Genomic DNA, 14491 nt, shown 5'->3' on the forward strand with positions numbered 1-14491 from the left:
GGTGTGTGACAGTGTGGTGAGAAACAACACCTAAGATCACGCCTAATCTCTTCCTCCTGCCACTGAGCCTGATCGGAACCCTGCGCAGGGAAACCACACTCAACATGCACGTTTAGCACCTCATAAACACAAGAACAGTTTGCATGCTGAATGCTGAAATTGAGAAGGAGGTTAACTTGTGCTGGAGTTTGTGGTAAAAACACTCAGTTTACTTGTCAGACCCTAATCTCAGATAATCTGTATCTGTCTCTAACTCGAGCCCATTTAGAGCGTGCCTTTAAGAGAGCTCCAAACTTTACTGTTAAAAAAAATCACTAATTAAAAAATGGTAAACAATAAAAATAAAAAATAATAAACAATAAAACCATGCATTCATTTTTGAGCTGTTGTCCTCTGAATGAGTATTTTTAAAGCCATTTCTGGAAGCTAACTCCAGTTTTTGTTTAACTCTCTATTATCTTTTTCCGTATTCTTAGCAACATTACTCAAGCAATATGAATTCAGTATGGAGTGGCATTTTGAGCTTGTGTTACAGATTTCTAACAGCATTAATGTCAAGTCACTGGACTGCAGAAGGGCCCATTAGGTTCTTTTTAAGATGCCCTACACAGTCAGAGAAAAGGGCACTAAACAGGTACATTTTAGGTACAGTGATGTAAATCTACCCTCAAAAAGGTACCAAACTGTTGTTAAGGCCCCATCATTTAACTTGAGTTTTCAAAGTTTGCTGGCTTCACTTTCCCAGTGGAAAGGGGCCTATCTCAATTGAAAAATAAAATAAGCCTGAGTCAGGACAGGGTGTTTGGAGTAAGTGCTTAAACATGTAACAACCGAATATAATATATATAATACAGTTATGTTCCTTGTCTAAAAGTACTGAAAACGCACTCTTGAGCAAATACCATCCCAGCGACATGAGGATACCACCCCATTGACAGTTTAGTATGTTTTTCTGAGCGTTTTCATGATTTTTAGTACACTACTAAACTTCCTATAATTTAACACAAGACAATTTCTGTACTGAAGTACTGAAAATCACCCCCAGAGAATGGTAATGCCACCAGTATACACTGCAATGAAGGCAGTAAGATTTGGCTGGTTTCATGGGGGCATGTGTGTGTGGGGAGTAAAAGGTGTTTTTGCAAACGTTTATGAATAGTAATAAGTCTTTGCCATTTACTTATAATAAATATGCTTCAATATATTTCTATATGTATTCACTGTGTTGGTGGTTTATTATTTGTTCCATTTCTATACAAAATAATTTGACTCTGATGCTTCTGAAATGCATTCGTTCTCGGACATAAAGCTGGTTCTCTGAAATCAGATCTACAATTTAAAACTCATTTAAAAAACTCTTTTTTTCATCTGTTCTGTTCATTCTTATGTCTGTCAGTGTACCTTCAACAAACTTTGGATCATCTCAAGCTAATACATAAGCAGATCAGACTTTGTTTCACAGTGTATGAACACTTGTCTGTTGACAGGTGAGTAGGAAGACCTGTGCCGATGGCAGAATCCTCATATTCGGATAACTGTGGAAAATCACTGCACTGAACAGTTAAATCAGCAGCCATCTTTGCTGTACCTCTTTTTTTTTATTTCCACTTTTGCTCTTGCGTTCCAAAAATGTTGTAACAATCTCCAACACTAAAAAAATATGAAAATAAACACAGTGATAGCATGCATTGAAGCTTAGATTTGTCAAATAAAAGAACAGAATTATAAAGTAAAAAGTTGTGCTAGTGTGGTCATCTTAAATTTGTCTTTGTGTCGGAGGACTTTTTCCCTTTATGAGAACCTAAGACATGACTTTGTTTCTCCTGAGACCCAAAGCTGTTTTGTCTGATATCTAAATCTGATGCAGTTGTCTCAGGAAGTCCGAAAACTTGCGCCTTAATATAGGTGGCTTTTTGTACCGGCATGCTATGCTGGCCTCCTCAGCCTCCCCGTGACCATATTCCCATGCTAGGTACAGTAAATGCTGTATTAATGTAGGATATCACATCACCCAACATGTTTAAAAGTTCAGTTATGTTTACATGTGAGAATACTATGATGCTACACATGAAACAAATTAATAAATGAAGGACAGTTTTTTAAAACGGTGGTAAATTTGTTCTTACTGTCACCGAGGGCGACTGTTACTGTAATAACTCTAAGGTGTATATGGGCACCAGCCTATAGGCAGCAAAGTCCTTATCCTAATTACATCTCTCACAGCCTGTGAGATAACAACCTACAAAAGCGTGTTGGGGGCTAAATACTTCTCTCTGAGACAAAAAGAAATCACAATTAGTAAGAGCTTGAAAAAAGAAACAGAAAGAACAGTGCAGCATGTTGTTAACTGGTAATAACTAAAATATCACCCTGTGTAATGTATGCTGGGAATTTCCCTGCACAGGCCTACTTAACAGAGGAAGTGAGGGTGATATGGGTGAGGGGGGGATGTGGCAAAACACAGAAAGACAGAAAAACAACATGCTAGACAAACTGAGACATGAGGAAATGAAAGCAAATGAGCGAGAATGAAGGTTAAACATAACAGACAAGCTAAGAACAACTGACTACATGGTAGGGGTGTAACAATACACAAAGATCACAAGACAAACACTACTGTGGTTTTCACCACAAAACAACACACAGTTTTGATACAGAAGTAAAGAAAGAGAAATGTAAATGTTCATTTTGCTTTTTGTGGTCACAGTCCAATTACAGCCAAAGGCTGCATTACCTCATGAATGCATAATGAACACAAGTCATTTCTTTTTCAACACACACAAAAATGTTTTTCGCTGCAGCACAGCTGCAGGTGGTTTTTTTTTTCTTACTTTCCTGGTTGTGCTTTTTCAGAATATCATGCTTTTTAATACAAAAAAACGCATTTCATTTATGTTACTACATGTTTGATATAGGTACTTTTATTGCACAAAATTTAACTGTATCCAATTCACTATTATTACTTTTATTTTATTATAATTATTACTATTATTATTGTTATTTTCATTATAATGTACATAATTCAAACCATGCACATTAAATATACACACCGTAGGGTTGGGACCACTCCAGACCCGGTCTTACCTCGTTTATACATACAGAAATGACTTGCCCTGTGAGCTACTATGTGCTGCCATACAGGAAAAACATAAGAAACTGCATTTTTTTCATTTTTAATTATAGTATAATTAACAGTTGACTTTTATGGACATAAAAGCAAACACTTTACACACTAAAACTGGAGCTCAGGAGGATTATTACACACTCATTTACATTTACAGCATTTAGCAGACAGTCTTATCCAGAGCGACTGACATAAAGTACTTTGTTGTCTACTCACAGAAAGTGTCTTTGCTAGTTACAAATAGGTTAGAGAGAAGGCTAGCCCTGAGCTCAGATATTTCTAGAAACAAAAGCCTATGTTGATACCTAGAGATAAGGAACAGAATTAAACACAGCGCAATACAATACATTTGAATATATTTCAATAAGTACTTAACTTAGTGCTCACTTAAGTGCTGTAAAAAATCTGTGTTTGAAGACCGCAAGAGAGTCTGCTGTTCGGACAGCCAGTGGGAGTTCCACCACCTGGGTGCCAGGACAGAGAAAAGTCTTGATGCTTGTCTTCCATGCGTCTTAAAGGAAAACAGGTCAAGCCGAGCTGTACTTGAAGCTCGAAGGGCTCAAGGTACAGTTTGAGTTTTAACCATTGCCATTAGGAAGCAAGTGAAGGGAGCGCAGCAGTGGAGTAATGTGCATCGCTTTGGCAATGACACACTTTATGGTTCCCAAGAGTACTAGTGCCATGCCAAAGCGTCCATTGTTCAGGACGTTCACGGCCACTTTAAATCCCTCTCCAAGCTCCTCCAGAATACATTCAACAGGCACGCACATGTTCTCAAAAAACTCTGTGGTGTTCGATGCCTTGATATCCAACTTCTTCTCTGGAGGGCCACTGGAAAAAGGAATAATCAAAAAAAAAAGGACACGGATGAAGACAAATACAGCAGGGAAATGAGTGACTAGGACAGATGAGGAAATACATGGAGAGAGATAGAGGAAAACTGTGTAAAAATTCTGTGTTCAATACAGATTTTATTTTCTTAACTAATCAAAACATCGAATTACAATGGCTGGCTATTAATCCATACATCTCTGCCAATGCAGATCAAATAATCTGAGAACTTGCTAGGTGACATCTAAAAATGCTGTAGCTTGTGCTGGTTGTGCATAGTTGTTAAACTAAACCTCCCAAGTCTTGTGTTTATGCATCCAGCCATTTGCTTAGAATGGATCATTCTTACCATTCTAAGCAAATGGCTTTACATGACACTATTGCCAGTCAACTTAAGCCTAAACTCACCTTGTTACTCCTCTAAAGCTTCTCTCAACAATGAAAGCTGTGATCTTGTCCTTCACTTCTCCAGTTTTCTCATCTTTCACTGATGTCCTAGCAAGATGGTTAAGATCTCAGCCAGGCCTCCATTACTGTGTGTGACCAAAGGAAGAGCAATTTAACACAGGCAATAAATACATATACACAGGGCAAGCACATTGACACTGTAAACATGCTCACAGAGATGCACATATAGGAGATTAAAGCTGGAGGCTGGAATTGGCTGTGGGGGTTACATACAGGCAGTGTGATGAGCAAAGACAGGTTTATAAATATGAAAAGCAGAGATGCCCTCTAGTGGTACAAAAAAGCCAATTTATGTTTTAGTCAAATAATGTCTATTTAATATCAGCAAAGCAATATTAGGCAACTTCTCACATATCAAATAGCAGTGTTACTGTAACAAAGCTACTGAACTGACAATGCTACAACACCATTGACAAATTGTGTTTGCACACAGAGGAATTTGACCTCTGCATTTAACCCATCCATGCAGTGAAACACCCACATACACATACACTGGTGAATGCACACACTAGGGGGCAGTGAGTATACTTGCCCGGAGCGGTGGGCAGCCCTATCCATGGTGAAGTTTCTACTGTCACTCTTAATTTGTTCAAGACATCTGTGTAGGTCTACATGGACCTTCTGTCTCAAAGCTAAATTGGAGATTGTAACAGAGGTTCTATTCATCAAAGTCAACTGCAGCAGTTTTGCCACAATCTTTTAAGAAACAAGAGGGAGCTGAAAATCTAATTTTAGGTGTCATTAAAATGCACATAGTTAAACTACAAACCCAAATTCAAGAAAGGGTATTGATTTTAAACTATTTTACTGGTATTTAATTTATTTAATTTAAACAGCTCATAGAACAGATCAACTTTAATGATTTTTGTAAGTATATGTTTTTTTTGTTTTTGTTTTTTTATTTGATGACTGCAACACATTCCAAAAAAGTTGGGACAGAGGCAACATAAGATAGGGGAGTTTGTGGGAACAGGTAAACAGATGAATGGGTAAAGTGATGCTATCATGTTTATGTATAAAAGGTAAAACATTTTACGTAAAACATTTCTCAACGCACAGGTGCAAGGAATTTAGAGATTTAACCATTGGCAGTTCATAACATAATGAACAGATATAGTGAATCTAGAGAAATGAGCAAGGCAAAAAAAAAAACACCTCAATGCCTGTGACTTTGAATCACTGAGATCGGTATAAAAAAAACGACATGCTTCTGTGATGAATATAACCATATGAGGCTGCCAACACTTTGGAAGACCCTTGCCAGTGAGCACAGTCTGATGGCAATAAGGAACTGAACCCTTGCTGCAAATGCATTATTAAGTCAGGTATTAGTCAAGGAAATGATGGCCAAATGTTAACGATAACTAAAATGTTCTAAAAAAACAAGAAACACATTTGAGGATATAGATATCTAAATATATATGTATATACACATACATACACACACACACACACATTATATATAGACAAACACTGGCAATAGAATAGGTCATACTGATGAGTTCAGTGACTTTAAACATGGCGGTCATAGGATGCCTCCTTCGCCACAAGTCAGTTTGTGAAATATGTGTCCTGCTAGATCTGCCCCTGTCAACTATAAGAGCTGTTATTGTGAAATGGAAGCATCTAGGAGCAACAACAGCTTAGCCACGAAGCAGTAGACCACACAAACTCACAGAGTAGGGCCGTCGAGTGCTGAAGCGCACAGTGCCTATCATCTGTTGAATCACTCACTAAAGAGTTCCAAATTGCCTCTGGAACCAACATCAGCAAAAGAACTGTGCATTAGCAGTTTCACAAAAAATGGGTTTCCATTGCTGAGCAGCTACACACAAGCCTGAGATCAAAATGCACAGTGGCAAGCTTCAGGGGGAGTAGTGTACAGAATGCCGCCACTGGACTCTGGAGCAGTGGAAACATATTCTGTGGGATGACGAATCACGCCTCTCTATCTGTCAGTCTGGTGGAGGAGTCTAGGTTTGGCGAAAGCCAGAAGAACATTACCTGCCTGACTGCATTGTGCCAACTGTAAAGTTTGGTGGAGGAGGGATAATGCTACGGGGTCGTTTTTCAGGGGTTGGCCTGGGACCCAAGCATATCAAGACATTTTGGACAATTGTATGCTTCTAACTTTGTGGGAACAGTTTGAGGAAGGCCTTTTACTGTTTCAGCATGACTGAGCCCCTGTGCGCAAAGCAAGGTCAACAAAGACAGGGCTGAGTGAGTTTGGTGTGGAAAATTTGACTGGCCTGCACAGAGCCCCGACCACAACCCCATGGAAGACCTTTGGGATGAACTAGAACGTAGATTGTGAGCCCGGCCCTCTCATCTAACATCAGTGTCTGACCTCACAAATGCTCTTCTGGATGAATGGGCAAGAAATTTCCACAGACACACTCCAAAATCTTGTAGAAAGCTTCCCAGAAAATGGGAAGCTGTTATAGCCGCAAAGGGAGGACCAACTCCATATTAAAGCCTTTGGATATAAAATGGGATGTCATAAATCTTCTGTAGGTGTAATGTGTAGGTGTCTCAATACTTTGGTCTATAGTGTGTGTGTGAGTGTGTGTATGTGCATGTATTCTTGGTGCATGTTTTGTGATTAATAGCATGATCACAGTCAAAATATATATCGTACAAATAATCATGACCAAAAATGACCCAACAAAGCATCCTTATATGTGATATCAGATATCAGAGACACTTCTATCAACGGAGATATCACAGACGACTGTATGACTGTTTGGAACACTGTACATGGAGAAGGGACACTGACTGCTTTAATGCAGTTAAAAAGGACTTACTCCTTAACTAAACTGTGAAATGATTAAGTAAAAGGCCAGAGGAATCTTATGTTCCACGAAGTGGCAGCTATCTGGAGCAAAACTGAAAGCCTGCAGTTTTTCTCATTAAGACTTTCTCCCCTAGAAAGCTCTGCTCCATCAACAAGGATGCTTTGGCGTTCTGTCTGGACTCCTCTACTGGAATTTCTGAGAATAGTAACTGTTTGTACAGTGTCTTTCACATATTAATACCCAATTTAAATCACTTTCTGTGTGTGTTCCTATCGTTCCCATGGACTGCTTTGCTGGTAGATATGTGTTGCTGTCAAAACAAATTCTCACATCCCCAAAATTCTCAAAATGAAAAAAATCGTTCTTAAAGAACCCACATGCTACACTTTTCTGCTCATAATGTTTGTTTTTATATAATTCATAATTCATTTTTATTTGACCATTTTCCAACCTTTTTTATCTCTTTGGAATTAAACAGGCTATTTTTGTTATTGAGCCTTTGAGACTGATATATGTAAATGAGCTATGATTGGTTGCCCTGTATTGTGCGTCCTTCAAAAAGCAGTGCAGACTGAAACACTCCTTATAACTTCAATGTGAATGGGCGAAGCTATCCTACTGTAGGCAAATCAGGCAGACGCATGTTAATGTGTTGATTCTGTGATGTCGATTCCAAACAGCTGTTTTTGCAGTTTAGTGTCCGAATGTTGACTGTGTGGGGAGTGAGGAGTGTGTTTTGGAACCGTAATGTTTACACACTACATCAAACTCTTTTTATTTATTTTTTTTAAAGTGCAGATTTTGACTCTTTAACTTTTAATTTAATGTAACTAGATTCTATTCCAAGTAGTTTTGGACCATCTCTACTGGTCCATTCATCATAAAACCTGCATACAGTGGAAAGGGCAGAAAAAAAAATGTTATGGAGTTATATAGATTTGATCCGACAATCATGTATGGTATTGTGTGTTTATTCATTTAAATCAGTGCTGCCCAAAGTGGGGCCCAAAGGCCAAATTTGGCTTGTGAGGACGTTTTATTTGGCCCAGCCAAAAGTTACCCTAACCACCTCATTTAATGACAGAACATATACTTCTAATAATGTATTACATATTTATGTTTAAAAATGTCTTAATTGTATATTTTGAATAATTTAGTAACAAAATATCACATCGTGTGCTGAACCTGAAAGGCAAGTAGTGTTGAGTTAAAGGAGGTTAACAGCAGCATTTCACAATCACTGTTCATTAAAATAGTAAGCACAGAATGCATTTTAACATTCACTGATTTCAGTTTATTTGCTTGTAAATTACAAGATTTCTGGTACAGTCAAACATATCCTGCAGAACAGCCTCTATTTCTTTATACAGTCAAGCGCATGTTAATATTTCCTGTAAAAAGCTCTTAACCATCTTACCATGACCAGATTTAACTGCATTCTGAACTTCAGGCACTGGCCAAAGTTGTATTAAATATAGTGATCTGCTCAATCTATCATCAGAGATTATGGTTATGCTTATAGTTGACAGAAATTTGACTGATTTTACCTACACCATCAGGACTTGCAGGCTTTCTACAGGAAGAAAGGATAATGCACACGACCAAGTCAACCTACAAATAACTTCAAAATTTCCCTTTTTGTGCAGGTATTCTTGCACCTGCATAACCAGTAGCTGAATTTATAGCCCCTGAATCAAGTCATCGTGCAGCGTACCCTCAAATATGAGCATTTGCACTTTGGTATCTGTGAGCATGACAACTGACATTTCCTGTTAAGCCTATGATAAAAACACCCATACGCTTCTTGTTGCACTGGAAATCGTTTATGAATTCTGTGATGTTATGAGGCAAAAATAACGCCAATATCCCAAACAGGAAGAGGCCTCAAAGCGAACTAGGAAAATAAGGTACATTTCTGGTTCATTTTGGTAAGGCATTGGGACAGTTGTTCTCTGCAGTTTGGTCTTTACAGGTCTATATGACTAATATATACATGACCATATTTGATAACACATACCAGTAATAGGAAGAACTGATGAGAGAGGGCAAAAAATAAGTTACACAGGCATGTGAGTAAAACAACTGCAAAAACAACAATAACCTAGTTAAATTGCATCTGGTACAATGTCAAATGAAAAACACTGTAGCAGGAACAAAACGGATACTGGGTCAAGTTTAGTTTGGAGTCTTTAACTTCTATCGGTCTGTGTTTTTCCATAGAAAATAAAAAGAGGATGAATTACTCAACAAATCTAGCCATCAGTTAAGAGACCTCAAAATTCCTCACATTTCACAGTACTCTACGCTCAGATTACCTCTATTTTTCCTACATTCACAAACTTTTCTTTTAAATTCAATGGATTAGCAACACAGTCTGTACAGCTGACATTAACTTACAAACTAACATATTAATCTGACTGAAACATTTAAGCATTCTTATGGTGGTATAATACAACTCCTTCCACTCACCCAAGCCAACAGCACAGATCAATCTGAAAAATCATAAGAAATATGGATGGACATAACTGGCCGAAAGAAAATTATAGAATGAATGATCAACTGATGAGAGGGAGGGGCTATTTTGTCTAGAATCCCAGAGGATGGGGGGCTACCACCGTTCCATTCTCCACCACAGCTGAGGAAATGGCACGCAGGTTCTTGAAGATCTGCTTGGATGTGCCTGACCTCAGGAACTTGATGTCCTGCGTGATTCGGTCATAAGCCTAAAGGAGCAGGAGTTAAAATTTAATATGTGCATATTCACAATCATTATTTTAAGGAGAAGATGCATAAAGGTTTTAAAGAAAAAAGGACAGGGGGAGGGTTTAGATTGCACTTGTGTATGGAGCAAGTTAGAGGGAGGCATGAGAAATAAAGAGGGGTGAGTAGACACTGACCTCGGTGCACCAGGTTTCACACAGCATCTTCTCATGCTGAGCAGAGGAATGACCCTGACTCAGAGACCTGGAGGCCCTGGGAGAGGAGCAAACACACATATGCATGTTTCATAGCCTTCAATGGATGTAGTGTCCTGTTCAACTTTCCAAAGTGTGCTAAATGGTGTATATGTAGGTTTGTGCAAGAAACTGTCTGAATATTACCTGGACAGCACAACAACCATAGCATACAAGTCAATGGCACAGTTTGCCACTCTTTCCAGCACAAACTGCTCATCTGTAAAAACACAAACAGACTGATTCACAGGGAGGACTTGTGAAAGGAAATGGGGAAAATACAGTGATGAAGCAAAACATAAATTAATCACAAGCAAATGTGCAAGATAAGGCCTTGATAAGGAACAGAGATCATCCTTTGACCATGCATTATATGTATACTCTACACTGAGCAGATAAATCACTGGTGCTGTGATTCTGAAAGACCAGTAACAGTCAGGTATATGTAACGGTGATGCAGTGGGACTTTTTTTTTCTGAACTCCACCTCTATATGGATGACTCTGAGACAGGAGCTGCTTTAATAACTCAAAAGAAACTATACTATAGTAAAAGTGAAGACTACTTGATTGTAAATGCTCTACTCCATAAGCCGTCTCACTTAACTCAAACCATGATGACCTAGATCACCAATGGGGGCTAAACACAAAATCTGATACTAGATTCATTTTACTCACCAATGATCCTCTTGCCATGTTTTAGAAGCAGCTCTTCAATGACCTCCCCAAACTGTTCAATGGCTTTAACGGTCTGGTGGGAGGGAAAAACTTTTAAACAAGGTTCTTGACAGAGATCTCATGTAACAATTAATGACAAACGAAACAAATGTTTGATTTATTGAAAAAAAACAAACAAAAAACAAATCACAAATAACTCTGGCTAAAATCATGTGGCTAAATAAGCACTGCATTTGATGGCTCATCAAACTCGACTACTCCTCAAAAGTTCAAAAAACTATAATAATTTTCAGTATCGTCTCACCAGCTCTCCACTTTGAGCAAGTTCTGGGTGAACAGTTCCTTGCAAAGTTAGGCCTGTACCCATGCCAGCCTTCCTACAGGGTAACGGAAAGGGCGAGGGTAAGGTGATAAAAAAGAGAAAGGGAGTGAAAGTTATGACAGTTTCTTTCACCTTAATTTCTCATCTTTTTACATTTTATATACAATAAACACACATTTCATATAACAGTGTGAGGACAGGTATCTGACCTCTTGGCCCGTTTGGTGATTTCCGTAGCCAGTAAGCCAGCATTGCCGAGTGGATTCTTCAGAGCTTTCTGTAGACTCTTCAACTGGTTACCTGCATTCTACAAACCAAGCTCTTCAGGTTTACAAATAACTCAACATATCATCTCTTTAGGTTTACAACTGCACCAGCATAACTCTGCTATATTTACAACTGCTTGGTGGTAGACAAACAGGCTAAACAGCGGCAGCTGTTAACAACCACACATCTTCACACTCAACGCAGTTTCTGCAGCACAGGGAATATGTACCATATGCTCTCTAATTTTCCTGCTTTCCAGTGTATCTATTCTCTGAAAGTCTTCCTACCTGAAAGCCATTAAGTGCCACGAAGAGTCGCAGGATGTCGTTGGTGCCCTCAAAGATACGGAAGATTCTCAGATCTCGTAAGACTCTCTCGACGCCAGCATCCTATATCAATGTAACAAGAAGATCTCATTAGCACAGTGTGAGCATAGCAAAAAGATTAGATAAAATTCCCTATTAAGGAAAGAAACTGTAGTTATTTACTGTTTTGTAATAGATTTAACAAAACCTGGGGAAAACTAAATGGGAACTTTGGTCATCCTTATGGACAAAACGAGTTTTAGACCCTAATTCTAGGTTTATGACAGTTTTTTTCAAAAAAGAACTAAAAATCTACTTATCACAGCAGAATTAATGAACACTGAGTTATTAATGAAGAGGTCTTTATGAGAATTAGTGACAGACAAACTTCCTTTTTCCTTCAGACAATGTTCGTTTAGTATCAGTGAGATTTCTGGCATTACTTTTATGGTACTTCCTCCAACAAGTTTTTTCTTTTTTCTTTTTTTTTTACACTAAAATGATTACAGGACTGACTCAAGAGCTCAGTATGTCATTGCTGTCAGGACAAAACCCTTTATCTTCAATTATAATTACCAGATGTTCTTTGCATTGCATGAATATTTCATCACGAATAGACCAACAGAAATGGTTCACTTTGAATATCTACTGGGAAAATTCGCCTGGAATATTACTTACAATAAAATCTTGTTACATTAATTTACATTTAAGAGTCATTTTACCTCCTTCTTTAAGCTACAATTTTGGAGATACAAGGTTTCATCCCTACAGCAACAACATTTCTTGTTTTTACACCTTTTAGCAGGATTATCTTTTTTTTTTATTTATTTATTGTGTGCTAATTTTATTTAGCGCTAGATAATGTTAATGTATGGCTGAACAAAGCTACCTTAACATTATGGATTTAACTCCATATCTATTGAAACCAGGGCTATCATGCCATCCAGAATTAATTCTCTGCAGTAAAATAATACAGTATACGTCTTAACTAATCACAGACGTTAACACGCTTAATGAGATGGATTTAAGTATACCCCCATAGGCAAATGTATTCCTTAGGCATTTAACTAGAGATAAATATTTAAGAAACCAACATGACTAAAAAGCATGGTAGGACTGGCTGAGTATGTTGCAGGCCAGCATAGTCACAGCTTCTCTAGAAATAAGGTGCAATCAATGCACCATAAATTGTCAACAAACCAACACCAGGCAATGGATTCTGGAAGACCTTAGCTGACGCTACTGATCTAAACACCAAATATAGGTTGGCAAAGAGGTTAACAGCAATATCCTTTCAGTGGGTGGATCCATAGAGGTTGTGTTCTGTGATAAATATGAAGCATGTTGGGGCTTAATGGACATGGGGTAGTTCTGCTTTATTGTGCTGACTGGTTCTAATATATAGGTCAGACAGATTCACAGAGAAAACATATGAAGAGGAACAAGCACTGCCACATTCTACAAATAAACTAGCTGTTCCATCTAGACCGGCTGCTCACTTTTGCTTAAACTTTGTAAACTTCTACAATTTGCAGGTTTGAGTGCAGTTCAATCTATCTAGTTTCTGTCTGCTCACTGCAAACAAATTTGTCTGACCAAATTAATTAGCACAGTGCTACGTTTAGGCCAGGACAGAGGCTGTGCAACCCTCATCGTATGCAAAGCATGACCCACATTTTCACATGTTCTGGAGATACAATGAGCTCAGTGGTTAGCACCACTGGCTCCTGCCTTCTTAACCCACACGAGATTCTGTGGGCTTTTATTACACGACACCTACACTCTTTTTCCACCACCTTCAAGACTTTTCTCTTTCCACTTGAGTGTCTGTAACTCATGTGGGAGTGTGTGAAGGCTAACACTATCTACATCTGTTCATGATAGAATGTGTTTTTGTGTGGAAACATTTAGTGAACATTTGCTGTTTTGATTGATAGACTATAGTTCAAAAACTGGAAAACTGTCCAGTTTAAAATTCAGATTTGGATTTAAATTAGTTATTTACTTAGCAATGAACACTGAACACGAGAATTATCACGTCACTGCAGATCATCACACTATCATCCTTGTTTACATAATTAACTTGGAATGAAGTGGAAGGTACAGAAAAAAATACATTGTTGCTGTCAGAAAAAAAAATATTTTAAAAAATGCCAACTTGAGGTCAACTAATTTTGAACTTTTGAAACATTCCTTACTTGTAATGTAATTTAATGTACTGAGATTTTATTCAAAGTATTTTTAAGCTTTCCTTTTGGTTGATTCATCATGAAACATTCACACAGAGTAAAAGACAGCTGCATTCCAAATTATGTATAAAAATGCATTAATAGAATAAAGACCGGTACAATACTGTGTATGTCAAACTATCCCACAGGCCTAAGAGCTCCCATGTTGATAAAATAAGTACACTGAAGTCATTTATATTATTTATAACAGTATACTTAGAAGACTGAAAGGAAGCATAATTTAGTTCACCTTACTCTTCAACTTATAGGCAAACTAACCTTCATAAACCCCATTCCGCCCATAACCTGAATACACTCATCCGTCACCTTCCACGCCGCTTCCTGAAAAAGAAAAAGACCACTTTTTTTTCCTTCTTACTGACATGTTAAAATGTCCAAAATAAAAACAAGAATCAGTAATAAATGAGGACAGCAGATGACGTTTTCACTCGCTATACAGAGATCTCAGTATGTTTCTAGATGTGTCTATTATGAGTCATTCTCTTCATGATAACATTATC

The 14491-nt window shown here is 38.0% G+C and overlaps 1 protein-coding gene across 3 annotated transcripts in view; it reads right to left on the minus strand.

Annotated features, from left to right (window-relative positions):
* The window catches only part of acadvl (acyl-CoA dehydrogenase very long chain), a 41029-nt gene that overhangs the window by 12733 nt on the left and 13805 nt on the right, over positions 1-14491 (minus strand). For 2 of the 3 annotated variants that reach the window (XM_036597706.1, XM_036597705.1), the window contains 8 exons: positions 14250-14312; positions 11725-11826; positions 11380-11477; positions 11153-11225; positions 10849-10921; positions 10320-10392; positions 10116-10191; positions 8490-9941 (listed from right to left, as the gene is read on the minus strand). In XM_036597706.1, the coding sequence (XP_036453599.1) occupies positions 9804-9941; positions 10116-10191; positions 10320-10392; positions 10849-10921; positions 11153-11225; positions 11380-11477; positions 11725-11826; positions 14250-14312 (696 nt within the window). In that variant the 3' untranslated portion in view covers positions 8490-9803. Of the gene's footprint in view, positions 1-8489; positions 9942-10115; positions 10192-10319; positions 10393-10848; positions 10922-11152; positions 11226-11379; positions 11478-11724; positions 11827-14249; positions 14313-14491 lie in introns of those variants that run through there. The other variant, XM_036597707.1, reaches the window with a different exon arrangement.

This window comes from Colossoma macropomum, unplaced genomic scaffold, assembly GCF_904425465.1.
Source record: "Colossoma macropomum unplaced genomic scaffold, Colossoma_macropomum, whole genome shotgun sequence".
In the NCBI taxonomy this organism is placed as follows: domain Eukaryota; kingdom Metazoa; phylum Chordata; class Actinopteri; order Characiformes; family Serrasalmidae; genus Colossoma; species Colossoma macropomum.